Genomic DNA, 17,182 nt, shown 5'->3' with positions numbered 1-17,182 from the left:
AAAAACTGTTGCATAGTCTGGATGTGGTGGCCCGAATGCTTCGGAACCTCTTTCCTGATGGCAGGAGTGTGAAGAGTGTGTGTGTTGGGTGTGTGGGGTCGTCCACAATGCTGTTGGCTTTGCGGATGCAGCGTGTGGTGTAAATGTGCATGATAGAGGGCAGAGAGACTCCGATGATCTTCTCAGCTGTCCTCACTATCCTCTGTAGGGTCTTGCGATCCGCGACGGTGCAGTTCCCAAACCAGGCAGTGATGCAGCTGCTCAGGATGCTCTCAATGGTCCCTCTGTAGAACATGGTCAGGATGGGGGGAGGGAGATGGGCTTTCCTCAGCCTTCTCAGGAAGTAGAGACGCTGCTGGGCTTTTTTGGTGATGGAGTTGGTGTTGACTGACCAGGTGAGGTTGTCCGCCAGATGAACACCAAGGAATTTGGTGCTCTTGACTATCTCCACTGAGGATCCATCGATGATCAATGGAGAATGGTCGCTCTGTGCTCTTCTGAAGTCCACAACCATCTCTTTAGTTTTGTCAACGTTCAGAGACAGGTTGTTTGCTCCACACCAGGCTGTTAACCGTTGGACCTCCTCTCTGTAAGCTGACTCGTCGTTCTTGCTGATTAGACCCACCACGGTCGTGTCATCAGCAAACTTGACTATGTGGTTTGAGCTGTGCATTGCTACACAGTCGTGCGTCAGCAGAGTGAACAGCAGAGGGCTGAGCACACAGCCCTGAGGGGCTCCAGTGCTCAGTGTGGTGGTGCTGTAGATGTTGTTCCCGATCCGGACTGACTGGGGTCTCCCAGTCAGGAAGTCCAGAATCCAGTTGCAGAGGGAGGTGTTCAGGCCCAGTATGCTCAATTTCTCGATCAGGTGCTAAGGGATGATTGTGTTGAATGCTGAGCTGAAGTCAATGAACAGCATTCGTACGTATGAGTCCTTATTGTCCAGGTGGGTGAGGGCCAGATGGAGGGTCGTGGAGATGGCATCGTCCGTGGAACGATTTGGACGATACGCAAACTGCATGGGGTCCAGGGAGGTTGGTACTTGGGTCTTAATGTGCCTCATGACGAGCCTCTCGAAGCACTTCATCACGATGGGTGTGAGCGCGACGTGACGGTAGTCATTGGGGCAGGAGACAGTAGACTTCTTAGGCACAGGCACAATGGTCGTTGCCTTGAGGTACGTAGGAACAACGTGCGGCTCAGGGAGATGTTGAAGATGTCTGTGAAGATATCCGCTAGCTGTTCTGCGCACTCCCTGAGCTCTCTGCCAGGAATGTTGTCTGGTCCAGCAGACTTCCGTGGGTTAATTCTGCATAGAGTTTTCCTCACTTCAGCTGTGGTTAGACAGAGCACCTGGTCACTGGAAGGAGGGGTGGTCTTCCTCGCCTTCACGTTGTTCTGTGCCTCAAACCGGGAGAAGAGGTTCAGCGCATCTGGGAGGGAGGCGTCACGGTCACAAGCAGGTGAAGTTGACTTGTAGTTCCTGATCGGCTGGATGCCCTGCCACATGCGCCGGGTGTCTCCGCTGTCTTCGAAGTGATCGTGGATTTTCTTTGTGTGTGCGCGCTTCGCCTCTCTAATGGCACGGGACAGTTTGGACCTTGCTGTTCTTAAGGCCGTCTTGTCCCCTGTTCTAAAGGAAGCGTCTCTTTGTTTTAGCAACGCACACACGTTAGCATTTATCCACGGCTTCCTGTTGGAGCGTGTAATGATGGTCTTGGAGATGATCATCAACGCACTTGCTGATGTAGCTGGTTACTGTTGATGTGTATTCCTCCAAGTTGATGGGTTAGCATTTAGCCTAGCACGGACACCCGCCTACTTGCCACGCTTCCGCTTCCTCGAGCAGCGCTTCCGACGTCCCCTCACCTGGCCACCGGCGTCAGGTGACACCGAGGGCTGGGGGCCTGGTCTTTGTCGCTGGGGTCGTAGCAAGCCGAGGTCGTAAAGGTTACCAATTACTTCCTCGTGCAGATTGTTGTATGTATGAACCCTGTGCCGCAGCAATGTCTGGCGGTCGTACACATGAACACAGCTGACTGTGGTGTCCATGTACTGTAAAGGGTCTGGCTAAATACGGCAAAAACACCATTTTTGGATCCGGAGAGGCCGCTGCGAGCTACTGCCGCGCCATCATCTCCCAAAGCGATTACGGTTCACGTGTCGGCCCACGTTTCCAGCACCGTGAGATCTGCGCTGCCAGGGGAGGTCTTAGTCTACGGGTTTGGGTCTTTTAGGATAAAAAGAAGTGTGATTTCTGTAAAAAAAACAACAACTGGGATTTGGAAAAGGGCAGAAAGGCACAAAAGAGACATAATCACCATGGAGTGATTTCTGCTTGTTTTTACATCAACGTCTGACCACATTTGAATAAAACTGAACAAACAGTGGCCTGTAGAGGGAACGTTTTAAAAATGCACAATTGACACAGTTATTGAATCCACTGTTTCTTTTCTTGCTTCTTTTGTCAATGCACTGTTTACTCCTTCAGTCTGTCAGCTGGGATTTATTCATTGTTCATTCATTTCTAGGAGGTTCCTTTTGACTCTGGTATTCTATCAATGTGTAACTGTAAAAATGTATGTGGACAAAACCAGTAAAAGTTTAGGCCTCCAGAGTTTGATGTTAACAGGTTAGTAGCTCTTGGTGTAATGAGATCCACAGAGGATCCGAAACCTCAATAAAAAGAGTGCACAAGCTGCCACCTGTAGATCAGGTACCTGTGACCACTGTGGAGAAGATTGAGACAATTCGATACCGGTTTTGTGTCACTAATGTGCTCAAAGTGAGAACTAGGTTTTTTATACTGCTTTAATGGATGATATCTTAAACAACACATATATAACCCTTGATGGATACGTAGAGTTACAGAAATATAGATATATTTATTTTCTCATCATGTTTACGGCATATTTAATAATAATCTGCTGTAATTCTACTATTGTGTGTCTCATAGTAATCAACAAAAATCTACATGAGCCTATGTACATTTTTATTGCAGCTTTGTTAATCAACTCTGTCCTTTTCAGCACGGCCACCTATCCAAAGCTTTTCATAGATGTTTTATCGGAGAAACAGATCATATCATACTCAGCCTGTCTCTTTCAGTGGTTTATTTATTACTCTTTAGGTGGTTCAGAGTTTTTACTGTTGGCAGCCATGTCCTATGACAGATATGTGTCTATATGTAAACCTCTGCAATATCCAACTATCATGAGGAAAAGGAACATTGGTATCATCCTGGTTTTGAATTGGCTTCTGCCTGTTAGTGAGTTTGCTCCATCAATTGTGCTGAATGCCAACATTAAACTATGCAACTTCATATTCAGTGGAATAATTTGTAACAGCACAGTTGTCCAACTTCACTGTGTGGGTTCAAGAGCACTGAATATATATGGTTTAGTTTGTTTTGTAAATATTTTACTTCTCCCTGTACTTTTCATACTTTATACCTACACAAAGATACTTATAATATCATATCGAAGTTGTAGAGCAGTCAGAAGAAAAGCTGCACAGACTTGTTTACCTCACTTGGTGGTTTTCATCAACTTTACATGTTTGATTGCATATGATATTCTTCTAGTTCGACTGGACACTGATCTTCTGAAAACTGTGCGTTTATTAATAACAATGCAAATTATTTTGTATCATCCCATTTTTAATCCAATCATATATGGACTAAAGATGAGAGAAATCTCTAAACACCTCAAGAGATTGTTTCATTCAGACAAAAATGTATCAACACAGTTGTACAGACACTAACGTTGTTGACTGTAAAGGTTTGATTTTAAATGTCCATCAAAGACCATTAACAGCCTTGACTGTGTAATGACCACTGATTACATTTACTTTTATTCTAATCATTAATTTTTATTTTCGGTTTAGCATGAAATAGTTGCCAGTTAACATTAACTACATGATAATTGTATCGGTGTGTCTTGTTTAAGTTTTTTAATGACCATGAAATTAACTTATTAACTGTTATAAAGTAAGAGACTTGAGGACAAGTGCATGTTTTTGATTTATTAGGGCCAATGAGTGAAACTGTTTTGTAGTAGTGATGAACTTTACTGGGATGATAGATGAATCAATAAATCATAATTTTGATTAAATATGAAATGACAGCACTAACTACAAGACCAGGATTTATTCCCATTCCATCGGCACCAATTGTATAATGACTATGATTTGGATCACGGTGTGTCTATGAGTTAAGAAGACAATCAGCCTCCGTTTACATGCTGTTACAGAGCTTTGCTGTCCAAGTTCTAAAAATTTCAAATGCATTGAATAAATGTCTTAAAAAAATAATCTAGTCCAATGTTGCAACTGTGATTTCACAGCACGATGACAGTCATGTTCCAGCTCATTTCATTCAATGCACACACCAATAAATGCCTGATTCTTGTTCAATTGCTGTATCATACAGCAGTAGTACACTTGCTGATAACTGAAATAATCTTACAAAACATTTTGTAAGACATTTTGGTTTGTATGTGCTGGAGTATTTCAGTGAACACACGTCTTGGTAAATAAATTTTGGTGAATAAAGTTTTTTGTCAACACTTTAGTGCACGTGAGGTCATTACTATTATTACTGATGGATTTAATGAATAAATGGTACATGGTCTGAACAATGAAATATGTGTGTTTTATCATAAATCAGATTTGCTGCATAAGATTTATTCATATTGGATCTTTTGATCCATTAGAAATACAGGTTCCAAAAAACAACGCAAACTAAACAGTAGTAAATAATACTGTATTCATTATTACTATCATTACTATTGACTTCTGCTACGTAGTAATGACTTGGCTTCACAGCCATTTCTGTGACTGTGGTTGCTTTGTTGGTGTAGTTGTGTATTGTAATAAAATGTGTTTGACAGAGTTTTTCTTTACAAACCACAATGTTTTTATCACAGAATCCGACATCGCTACATAAATATTTAGAACAAGCATCACACTACATAACTGTGCAAAGTGTGATGCAGGCTGTTTTCAATTGCTGACCTGTAGGTGTTGTTTAGTACACCAGTGGTTTCTTTTTACCACTGGTTACACTGTTGTGACAAAATCAACAGCATCTTGTCGTAGACACCTCGATTGTAATCAGTAAAGAAGCTTCAACATCCAGGATGTCTTTAAGGGTTTTATTTTCTTGTTAGAGTGAAGTACATCCACAGAGTTTCAAGCAGTTCTACAGGCTTCATAAGTCAAACATTTTAGAACCTTCTGTTGCTGAGCAGAACATTCTCCACCCACAGGCTACTGCCCCCAGTGTTTGTTCTTCACTTGTGATGGTTCTTATCTCAGATTCAAAAGGGCAACTTATACAGTCTTCACAGGTAAAACCCAAGGCTTAATTCAAGACAGTCAACAGCTTAGAGTTAAATCTATTATGCTGAAGTTATTACATGTTTCAATATTAACTAATGAGCTAATGAGTATGAAATATGAACTAATGAAAAACTAATCTATCAAGAAAGGAGAGCAAATTGCCTTTCAGCATATTTTCCTGGTAATTTCCATTTTCACGTTTGCTGTATGTAGAGATGGAGCAGTATTAATAGGGATCCCAACATTTTCAGCCACTGTTTGCAGGGTCCAGAGGTGACACTGAAGTTCATTAATACAACTAGGAAGCTAACAGCTAAAACAAATACATCCATGTTACATGAATATAAAAATTTACAATTCTGCTTTAATATGATCATAAAAACAGGTCCGTTAATGCTGAATCTCTGTTTTATCACTACAAATACAAAGGGTGTAAATTAGTTAAGAGAGTTCATGTACTAATGTGATTTTAGCTGGTTCCACATCCTCTTCAAATGTTTTGAGATTTCTTTCATTTTTAGTCCATATATAATTGGATTAAAGAGAGGATGATACACAATGATTTGCAAAGTCATTATCAACCGCAAAAGTTTGGCTAAATCTAATTCCAGTCGAACTATAATTATATCATAAGTAGCAAAGCAGGAAAAGTTGATTAAAACCAGCAGGTGAGGTAAACAGGTCTGTGCAGCCTTTTTTCGGACAGTTTTACAGCTTCGGTAGGAAATAATCAGGATCCTGGTGTAAGTATAAAGAATGAAAATCAGAGGGAACAGAATGATATTTACAAACATGAATACACCATATACAGATATTGCTACTGAGCGCACACACTGAATACTGTAAATTGAGTTGTTACAAAAGATTCCTGTCAAAGTATAACTGCAGACTTTGTTATTAGCATACAATACAACTAATACTGCAAGCTCACAAGCAGGCAGAATCCAAGATAAAACCAGAATGACACTGACAGTTGATTTTCTCATGATCGTTGGATATTGCAGAGGTTTACATATAGAGACATATCTGTCATAGGACATAGCTGCTAACAGTAAGAACTCTGAACCCATCATAGTGTAATATATAAAAGACTGTAACAGACAGAGTGGATAAGTTATGATCTGTTTTGCAGATAAGATGTCAGTTAACATCTTTGGGTAAATGTTAGTGCTGTAAAGAAGTGAGTTAATTAACAAAGCTGCAATAAAAATGTACATAGGCTCATGGAGGTTTTTGTGAATTCCGATAAGAACAACAATAGTGACATTAAAGCAGATTATTAGAACATACAGTTTAAACATGATTATAAAACAAAGATATCTGTATTTGTGCAGTTCTGTGAACCCAGTTAGAGTTAAATATGTTACATTTATTGTATCATCCATCAAGGTTTTCAAAACCAAAGTGTGAAGAGAAGGTCGATTTGAATGAGGTTATAAATACATAGCTGAGAGAAGCAGTGTTAGTTTGAGCTTTGCAGTAACATATTACCTGTATTGAGGTGTCTCATTCATTCACAGATACCTGACTTAGAGAAAGTGAAGTGTTTAGCTCTGTGGAGTTTTAGCTCTGATTTGTTGCTTTGGAGGCGGCTCTACCTTAAGTCAACCTTCAAAAACCACACAGCTTTAATCTCAAAATATAACTAGCTGCTTAGTAAATGAGGAAAAAACAGAAAGTACAATCCTGAACAACAAAATGGCAGCTGTTTCCTTCAGACTTTACTGGCAAGGAGTAAGTTAACCAAAAAACTAACAACCAACAACAAGCTATGACCTTGAGGGGCAACAAACACACTCTAAATAGAACGTTAACACTCAAAATACATGTGCTCAGGTAGTAAAGGAGAAGAAGTGGCTAAGAGGCTCAGAGGTGCAGCTCCCCAGTCTTCATATACACCCTGGTGAACCATGATTGGCTGCAGGTACGCTGGGATCAGCCAGTGATGACTGGAAAAACCACCAGGAGCAAACCCTGAAGGAGGAGCTGCAGAGCACACAGTAATCCACTACTAAGACCTCATACACATTAGGGCGTTTTACATTTTCAACCAATTTTAAAAACCTAAAAACCAAAGATGTAAAGACAGACGTACCAGATTTTTGAAATTTTAATCTTAAGGAAAATCATACTACAGGAATCAGTTAGAAGCAAATACAACATACTTGGCTTTTATACTATGGGACTTCAAAGGGCTGATTACTGGGAACTAGGATCTCGCAAAAAGTCACAGGACACGTGATGTCAAAGGAAAATAAACATGAGGCCCCCTGTTGTGGTCAACTAGTACGTCAGCCAAAGGTAACTGCGTGTGCTGTTTTATACTGAGAAACAAAACGTGAGGAAGGTCATGGCTGAGACAATGGAATCAGTAAGGCTTCTATGTTCAGAGTTGAAAATATAAGACATGCATAAGTTTAATCTAAGTTTCAATCGAGGCTGGTGGAAGCTCATTCTTCAAGTACAGAACATCCAGTTGGTGCTGGTTCACTATCTTATCTAAATTTCACAGTTGATGACTCGGCTGTGGTCAGGAAGCAGAGAGGGTTTGTGACAGTAACAGAACATCTTACGTCTTAACATCGTCTTAATCACCAGAAAACTGTCTTCTTTTAATTCTTTTAATTTTCAAAAGCAGTGACTAACATTGGCCATTGGTAAACATTGTGTTGTGCTAGTTATTTGTGGGATGTCGCACACGTTTGGCATTACTCGGACCCCCGACGAAAGCTTTTGACATGATCTAGCACGTTGAAGGGCTGTCAGTGTTCTCTCTGAGGGAGAAGGTCGGCTGTTCAGCTTAGTGCACAAGAAGAGGCAACAGCAAAAACAATGCCAGTACAATTTCTAACTTATCGGACATATTCTCCATTAGAAGTAGAAGTATACTGTCTCGGGTAAATGAAGGTAGTTCTGTGACGCAGCATTCAGTCTTTGTTGCTGCTATTTCTTTAACGTCGTTTTGCTGTAATCCACCAGACCCCCCTTGTCTCCATTGTAGAAATAAGCCTCCCTGGTACAGCTCTCAGCAGACTCAGTATTTACCTATATGGGTGAACCTACAATGTGTCTTTGCAGGGGCAAGTATGCAGCACTTACTGTCTCTCCACAGTTGTTCTGCAAGGTCCTCTTCTCTTGTCCAAATGTGCACCATCTCTGGGTTCTATCATCTACTCCTGTCCATTACATCAGATGTCTCCACTGTCTAAACATGCATTTTTCCCTCTTACTCTGACATTCAAACTTGGATGAGACACATATCTCTAACCTGATCTCTGTGACAAAGATGTTCTGATCCCTATGACCCGACTTTCTATTTAGCACAGCATTAACTTATGATTTGCACTGGTTGTCCCTCAAAAGTCTGACAGAAACCTTTTCTTAACATTATATAGTTGTGGAATATTGCTGTGGATCTCAGCAGACCCACAATAGCAAGAACAGAGGCAAGTTTCAGATCTGTGTGTTAAAGTCTAACTTGAAGGAACGACCTGATAAAGTTTTGGACAGAAAGAAAAATTTGTCAAAAGAAGTTTCAATTCTGGAAAAATGAAAATCATTTCCACTAAGTGCATTAATTGCATTTGAAGTATTGAAGAATAGAAGTGTGTGAGTGCCACCTCATTCATTTTTAATACGGTGGCAAAAACATTAGAACCAGTAAAATCCACTCCAGTACAACTTCACTACCTTCTTTGACCTCAATAATAAACACATGGTAGAATTATCACCTATATAACAATTTCAACCTGAAAACTGTAGAGTTCATGGCAGAGCCACTGTATTGGATGCATGAAATTGCAAAGGTTTTATAATGTTCTGCCTGATTAGTGCATAAGATCATGACTGTGACTAAATGTAGATGTAAATGTGATCATCTTCTTTTCCTTTCATCTGTTCCCTTTCAGGAGACGCCACAGCGAATCATGTGCCTCCATCTAACCATATCCTCTGCATCCTCTAGATTTTCCTCCACCTGCTCCCTGCTCTCACTACAAATCACAATGTCATCTGCAAACATCATAGTCCATGGAGATTCCTGTCTACATCTGTCAGCCTGTCCATCACCAGAGCAAACAAGAAGGGGCTCAGAGCTGATCCTTGATGCAGACCCACCTCCACCTTGAACTCCTCTGTCACACCTACAGCACCTCATCACAGTCTTACAGCTCTCATACATGTCCTGCACCACTCTAACATACTTCTCTGCCGCTCCAGACGTCCTCATACAATACCACAGCTCCTCTCTCGGCACCCTGTCATACGCTTTCTCTAAATCTACGAAGACACAATGCAACTCCCTCTGACCTTCTCTGTACTTCTCCATCAGCATCCTCAAAGCAAATACTGCATCTGTTGGACTCTTTCTAGGCATGAAACCATATTGCTGCTCACAAATGTTCACCTCTGCCCTTAGCCGAGCTTCCACTACTCTTTCACACAACTTCATTGTTTGGCTCATCAGCTTTATTCCTCTGTAGTTGCCACAGCTCTGCACATCTCCCCTGTTCTTAAAAATAAGCACCAGTACACTTCTCCTCCAGTCCTCAGCATCCTCTCACTGTCCAAGATCTTGTTAAACTAGTCAGAAACTCTACTGCCATGTCTCCTAGACATTTCCATTTCTCCACAGGTTTGTCATCAGGACCAACTGCCTTTCCACTCTTCATCCTCTTCAACGTCCTCCATCTCTATCTCTTTGTCTGGCCAACCTGTACAAATCCACCTCTCCCTCTTTAGTGTCCAACCTAACATACAAGTCCTCATATGCTCTTTGTTTGGCCTTTGCCACCTCTACCTGCACCTTATGCTGTATCTCCCTGTACTCCTGTCTACTCTCTTCAGTCCTCTCAGTGTCCCACTTCTTCCTAACTAACCTCTTTCTCTGTATACACTCCTGAACTTCCTCATTCCACCACCAAGTCTCCTTGTCCACTTTCCTCTTTCCAGATGACACACCGAGTACCCTCCTACCTGTCTCCCTGATCAAATTAGCTGTAGTGGTCCAGTCACCTAGAAGCACTTCCAAACCACCCAGAGTCTGTCTCAGCTCCTCCCTGAAAACTACACAACATCCTTCCTTTTTCAACTTCCACCACTTCGCCCTCTTCATCTTCCTCACCACCAGCATCATTTTACACACCACCATCCTGTGTTGTCTGGCTACACTCTCCCCTGCCAACACTTTACAGTCACTAATCTCTTTCAGATTACAACGTCTACACAAGATGTCGTCCACCTGAGTGCTTCTACCTCCGCTCTTATACGTCACCCTATGTTCCTGCCTCTTCTGGAAGAAAGTGTTCACTACAGCCATTTCCATCCTTTTTGCAAAGTCAACCACCATCTGTCCTTCTGTGTTCCTGTCCTGAAGACCAAACCTGCCCATCACAGTCTTATCACCTCTGTTCCCTTCGCCTACATGTCCATTGAAATCTGCACCAATCACCACTCTCTCACCTCTGGAAATGCTCTGCATCACTTCATCTAATTCACTCCAGAATTTCTCCTTCTTTTCTAACTCTACTCACATTCTACCTGTGGGGCATAACTCAAAAACCTGTCTCATACTCTTTTCACCTTTAGAACATTCCTCACAAAATCCTCTTTCAATACAACTTCTACTCCATTTCTCTTCCTATCTGACCCATGGTAGAACAACTTGAACCCTGCTCCTAAGCTTCTAGCCTTGCTACCTTTCCACCTGGTCTCCTGGACACACAGTATGTCCACTTTCCTTCTCTGCATCATGTCGATCAACTCCCTAGCCTTCCCTGTCATAGTCCCAACATTCAAAGTCTCTACTGTCAGTCCTACATTCTTAGCTTTCCTCTTCTCTCTTTGCCTACGAACACACCTTCAACCTCGTCTTCGACCAACAGTAGTCCAATTTCCACCGATACCCTGTAGGTCAACAGCACCGGTGGCAGTCGTTAACCTGGGCCCCGACCGATCCGGTATGGAAGTCATTGTCACAATTCGACTTGAGACACATTATATGTATTTAGTTGTCCTGACTGGAAGTGAAGCCCCATCTTTGGTGTGACAGTACTGTAATGCAGCCAGCACTTAAGTTTGCTACCACATCATTTTCTGCTGTAGAGACACAAGACTTTCTAAAACTGTTTACAGTCTCAGTATTACTATGACCAGTGCTGTACAATGTCTCTGTCACCAGAGGCTTCCACCGCACAAGTGTGGGAGCATATTTTTATTATCCATTTTTTCCATTTACATTGCTATTCCAAATTCAGAATTCATTGATATGAGCTTCATTAATACATGATACTAATATGAAGAAGAGAAAGATCATTTATTCTGTATATCAGTCATTTACAAATGCCTGAAAAGCACAATTTTGCATTATTACTAAAACATTTTTAAAAAGTGCCTGAGTTAACTATGTGGATATATTAATATGATTTGAACTTACTCAACAGCCCTTTGAGGTGTTTAGAGATTTCTTTCATTTTTAGTCCATATATGAGTGGATTAAAGAGAGGATGATACAAAATGATTTGTAAAGTCATTATTAAACGGGCTGTCTTTGGAAAATCTGATTCCAGTTTGACTATAACAATATCATAAATCAAAAAGCAGGAAAAGCTGATTAAAACCAGCAGGTGCGGTAAACAGGTCTGTGCAGCTTTTCTCCTGACTGATTTACAACTTCTGTAGGAAATAATTAGGATCCTGGTGTATGTAAAAAGTACAAAGAGCATAGGAAAAAATGAAATATTCAACAATACAAAGACTCCATATACAGATAGAACTACTGAACTCAAACATTGACATTTGTATATTGAGTTGTTACAAAAGATTACTCTCAAAGTAAAGTTGCGCAGTTTTATATTAGCATTAAATATAACTGACAGTGCAATCTCACAGCCAGGCACGATCCAAGATAAAACCAGAAACATACTGACAATTGTTTTCCTCATGATAGTTGAATATTGCAGAGGTTTACATATAGACACATATCTGTCATAGGACATAGCTGCTAACAGTAAAAACTCTGAACAAGCCAGAGTGTAATACATAAATGCTTAAAACACACAGGCTGAGTATGATATAATCTGTTTTTCAGACAAAAAGTCAACCAACAGCTTTGGGTAGATATTAGTGCTGTAAATGTGAGGGCAGTGAATTCAAACAGGTTAGAGCCCCAACACATATATTGTTATTTAACCCCATTTTATCTTAGTTCATATTCTACACTGTTCTTTTGGCACATTTGATTTGCTAGTTTACCTTATTTTGAGACATCTGCACTTCAGTCTGCTGCACACAGACAACATTGAGCTTTTATAAGTGTTGTTACCGATATTCGCCACAAGAGGGAGACGCCCTTTAGCGAGCGTTTCTGTCGAGAGTGTACAGGCAGCGCCGACACACTGTGCGCTGAGACGAGACACGAGACAGAACGATGTTAACAACAGTGTACTGTTTGTCTGTAATTTTGCAGGTAAGCTGACGAGATATTGAATAGAGGATTAAAGTTTCATATAAAGCAGAGGTTGATGAGTAAAGTGGGAAAGTTGGCCGTTTGCTCCCACTCAGTGTGCGTTGGCACGAGTTAGATGTTAGCAATGACAAGGTAGCAGTTAAGCTAACTCGGCCATTAGGATTAGGACCCTGTACGGTACATTTGAATGAGAAACATCTAAATTGCATTACATGTAATTGTAAAGATGTCAGGTATAAGGACTGAAGTTGTAGTAGTACTGTTTCGTTATTGGTGCCAAACATTTATTATAATTGTTACGAGTATGTGTTAAATATGCTCAGGTCGGGTGTGTACAGGCAGCGCCGACACACTGTGCGCTGAGACGAGACACGAGACAGAACGATGTTAACAACAGTGTACTGTTTGTCTGTAATTTTGCAGTAAAGAGAGAGAAACCACAAGATCCTATCTGCGTGTTTTGTCAAGTGTGCTACAAAATTTGGTGGCCCGTACGGGGATCAGCTGTGCTACTGAGAAAACAGTGTGAGGTTGCAGAGGCAACACAAACGAAATGGCGCTGGAGCACCTGCAAGACCAGTTGAGTGAGACCCTGGTATCTCTTAGGTTGGAGCAGCTACATGAGGTGTGTTTGCAAGCAAAAATCTCCACTGACAAACAGTCCAAAAAGCACACGCTGATCAGGTTAATAACCGAAGCAGCAGAAATAGCTGTTGAAAATGAGGAAGAGGAAGTGGCTCATGAGTTTTTAGTCCACTTATTAACAAATGCTAAAGAGGTGAAGGAAAGAGGTGACCAAGCACAGGGGACAGGGGGTAGGGCAAGCAAAGATGCTGCTATGTTGGCCAGCTTACAAGAACAATATGCAGAACTACAACTGAGTTTTCAGACCTCTACCAAGAAACTTGAGGAGGAAATGTTGAAGCTAACTAACAGAATAACTAGTCAGCAACAAAGTCATGCTTCCCCTCACCAACCAGCCTTGTCCACAGTTACACAGTCACCTGAAGTAACTCTTCGGAGGGAGTTCAAAATTAATGGACAAATTGGAGAAAGAGGGCAGAGGGACAAGCTGTCTTATTCTAACCTCATCCACCAGATTGACATGGGACTAAAGAAAAACCATAGTGAGGCGGAAATTATTGAGGCAGTGGTCCGAGCTGTAAGCCCAGGGTTGAACCTCCGCGATATGCTGGAGATTAAAACAGACCTCACTCTTTCCCAGCTGCGCACTATTTTAAAGGGACATTACAAGGAGGATAGCTCTGTTGATCTGTACCATCGGCTGATAAACATCACCCAGGATAATCACGAGTCCCCACAAAACTTCCTCTTTAGGGCAATAGAGCTAAAAGAGAGACTGTTAGCTTCTTCCAGAGAGCCTGGTACAGATGAGCAGTACAGCCCTGAGCTGGTTCAGAGGAAGTTTCTGAGAGCGGTGCGGACGGGGCTAATTAGTGACAGTGTGAAATATCAGCTAAAAAATTATCTGGATGACCCAGCCGTACCTGATGACATGTTGATTGCAAAAACAAATGAAGCAACCAGCCTAGAGTGGGAACGGCAGCAGAAATTCAGAAAGAACAGTAAAGAACTCAAGGTGAGAGAAATAAAAGCAGAAAGATCACCAGTCCCTGAGACAACAGTGAGAGCAGTTGGTGGTGAAGAACAGTTCTCCTCCATGCCCACTAAAATTAAAATGCAAAAAACACCACCAGCAACCACTCAAATGGAAGCTGAACTGCTGGACACAATCAAAAAACTGAAAGAAGAGATGGAAGAAATAAAAAAAGTTATCCATGGATCTCCTAAGCTTCCAGTACAGCAACGAGTAAGCAGCGAACGTAGCTGCAGAAAATGTCAGGACAACAAAAAGGGAGAACAGTGTTACCATTGCTTCAAATGTGGGCAAAGCGGTCACTTATCCCGTGGGTGTAGGATGAGGAGGAGCACGGAAAAAAAACCAGGACAGGTAGAATTGTCAGCAAGCACTGCAACACCAACACTATCAGCAGACAAGAAAAGTAAGCCATCTGGAGATGTTTACAAGCTGATTGATGACAGTATCCAAGGTATAGAGAACAAAAGGGATGTTAGAGCACAAGACATTGGATCACAGAGAAATGACATGATCAGTGTCAGTCTTCTCTCTCCAAGACGCAGAGCACGGTTGCTCAGCCTGATTGGGAAGAAATTGATGATCACCTGCCTGTTGAACGGGGTTGAGACAAGAGCACTGTGGGACACTGGGTCACAAGTCTGCCTGATAAATGAGAACTGGAGACAACGGCACATCCCAAATACCATGGTGAAGAGTATTGCAGAGATCCTTGGATCAGAAACACTAGATGGAAGAGCCGTGAACCAGACACCGATCCCCTTCTCTGGGTGGGTGGAAGTTAAATTTAAACTGCCATCAGACCACACCACACAATTGGAACTCTTAGTCCCAATGCTGGTAGCTAATGAAGATGGTGTGGCTGAAGAACCAATTATTGGATATAATGTAATTGAACATCTGTTAGAGAAGGGCATAGACCCACCCCGTGGGGTTTCCGAGGCTGTCAGTGCAGCATTCTCTTTTGACTGCAAAAGGACCGAAGTCTTTCTGAAATTAATGAGGAGTGGAGATGACAGGCTAGGAGAAGGCATGGTCAAAGGAGGTAAAGAGATTACGACTATTCCTCCAGGTCAGACAAAAGGACTTAAATGCAGTGTACGTGTAGGCCCCCTCCCAGAGCAACAAGATGTCCTTTTTGAACCCCGCTCACACCCACAGCTCCCGGAGGGGCTGCATATTGAACAGAGTGTGGTGCGGTTACAGAGAGGCACCTGGTCCCGCTTTACTATCCCAGTAACTAATAACACTGCTCATGATATCTATCTCCCTCCAAGAACCATACTGGGGCAGACCCATGTAGTTAAATCCATCTACCCTGCGCCGGCAGAACCGGTTGGAAAGAATGAAATACGAACGGTGAACCAAAAGCCACAAGAAAAACAGGAAATAGAGACTAAGGAGACAGTGCAAGGAGACATGACAGTGAATGGTGATAAAAATAGCTGGGAACCCCCAGTCCCCCTCAGTCATCTCTCTTTAGCACAACAACAGCAGGTCAAACAGGTCTTGAGGGAGGAGTGTGGAGCTTTTTCTCGGGATGAATATGACGTGGGGACCATTCCATCACTGCAGCTCAAAATACGCCTGAGTGACCCCACACCGGTGAAGAAGACATATGTATCCATCCCCAAGCCACTTCATAAGGAGGTAAAAGAATATCTGGAAGATCTGTTGAACAGAGGCTGGATCAAGAAATCAAAATCGTCTTACTCCAGTCCCATTGTATGTGTGAGGAAAAGGGATGGAAGCTTACGTCTGTGCTGTGACTATAGGGAGCTAAATAGGAAATCCATTCCAGATCGCCACCCAATACCCCGAATACAAGATCTGCTCACCAGTCTGAAGGGAAGCTCTTGGTTTTCTGTCCTCGACCAAGGGAAGGCTTACCACCAAGGCTTCCTGGAAGAGTCAAGCCGCCCTCTCACTGCATTCAAGATCAAGATCAAGTGTATGTCGCCGACACACTGTGCGCTGAGACGAGACACGAGACAGAACGATGTTAACAACAGTGTACTGTTTGTCTGTAATTTTGCAGTAAAGAGAGAGAAACCACAAGATCCTGTCTGCGTGTTTTGTCAAGTGTGCTACATAAAGAACAGAATTGATCAGCAAAACCGTAATGAAAATGTACATAGGCTCATGGAGGTTTTGGTGAATCCAGATCAAACACACAATGGTGAAATTACAGCAGATTATTATAACATATGCTGTAAACATCATCACAAAATAAAGAAATCTGTATGTGTGTAATTCTATAAACCCATCAAGAGTTATATATGTTACATTTAATTCATCATCCATTAAGGCTGTAAAAACTACAAGAAAGACAAGAAGTCTCACTGATCACTGTAGTAAACCACAAACTGTAGCAAAATGTGTCATTCACTCACTCACAGGTACCTGATCGACAGAAGAACTTCCAAAGACTTTACTGTCAGGACGAGGGCTTTTCTACAGTTTTATTGAGCTTCCGGATTCTCCGTGGATCTCATTACGCAAAGAACTACTAACAAGTAAAGACTATACGACTCCAGAGGCTTGAGCGATTCTGATTCGATAAAACTTCTTTTTACAAAGCTACTGTCATATTACTGTTTCTGTTTCTGTTGACATTGTGAGATGATGCAATAGAAATAGAATTTTCAACACAATGTGTCTCTGTCTTTCTCGTTCGTGATGAGGGTACATTACCTTTTTCATACAGATGTAGCCATTGAAAGTGTCGTGGTATCTGTGTGCAGTATGTCCACGGTGCC

The 17,182-nt window shown here is 41.9% G+C and overlaps 2 protein-coding genes and 1 pseudogene across 2 annotated transcripts; 1 reads left to right on the top strand and 2 right to left on the bottom strand.

Annotated features, from left to right (window-relative positions):
- Nucleotides 1-2,814: 2,814 nt before the first annotated feature.
- LOC137132894 (olfactory receptor 11A1-like) lies at nt 2,815-3,762 on the top strand. The gene has a single exon (XM_067515913.1). The coding sequence runs from the start codon at nt 2,815-2,817 to the stop codon at nt 3,760-3,762; it is 948 nt and encodes a 315-aa protein (XP_067372014.1).
- A 2,036-nt stretch (nt 3,763-5,798) lies between these two features.
- LOC137132495 (olfactory receptor 6N2-like) lies at nt 5,799-6,725 on the bottom strand. The gene has a single exon (XM_067515019.1). It carries the CDS (start codon nt 6,723-6,725, stop codon nt 5,799-5,801), a length of 927 nt encoding a protein of 308 aa, XP_067371120.1.
- Nucleotides 6,726-11,753: 5,028 nt separating this feature from the next.
- LOC137133142 (olfactory receptor 2A5-like) lies at nt 11,754-16,742 on the bottom strand (annotated as a pseudogene).
- Between the last annotated feature and the right edge of the window lie 440 nt (nt 16,743-17,182).

The sequence above is a fragment of the Channa argus genome, chromosome 9 (assembly GCF_033026475.1).
Source record: "Channa argus isolate prfri chromosome 9, Channa argus male v1.0, whole genome shotgun sequence".
Taxonomy (NCBI): Eukaryota; Metazoa; Chordata; class Actinopteri; order Anabantiformes; family Channidae; genus Channa; species Channa argus.
This window is presented reverse-complemented; position numbering and strand designations above follow the sequence as displayed.

Excerpts from the sequence above, each read along its gene's own strand:
- LOC137132495 (XM_067515019.1), bottom strand. The coding sequence starts at position 6,725 with ATGGATGATACAATAAATGTAACATATTTAACTCTAACTGGGTTCACA.
- LOC137132894 (XM_067515913.1), top strand. The coding sequence starts at position 2,815 with ATGGATGATATCTTAAACAACACATATATAACCCTTGATGGATACGTA.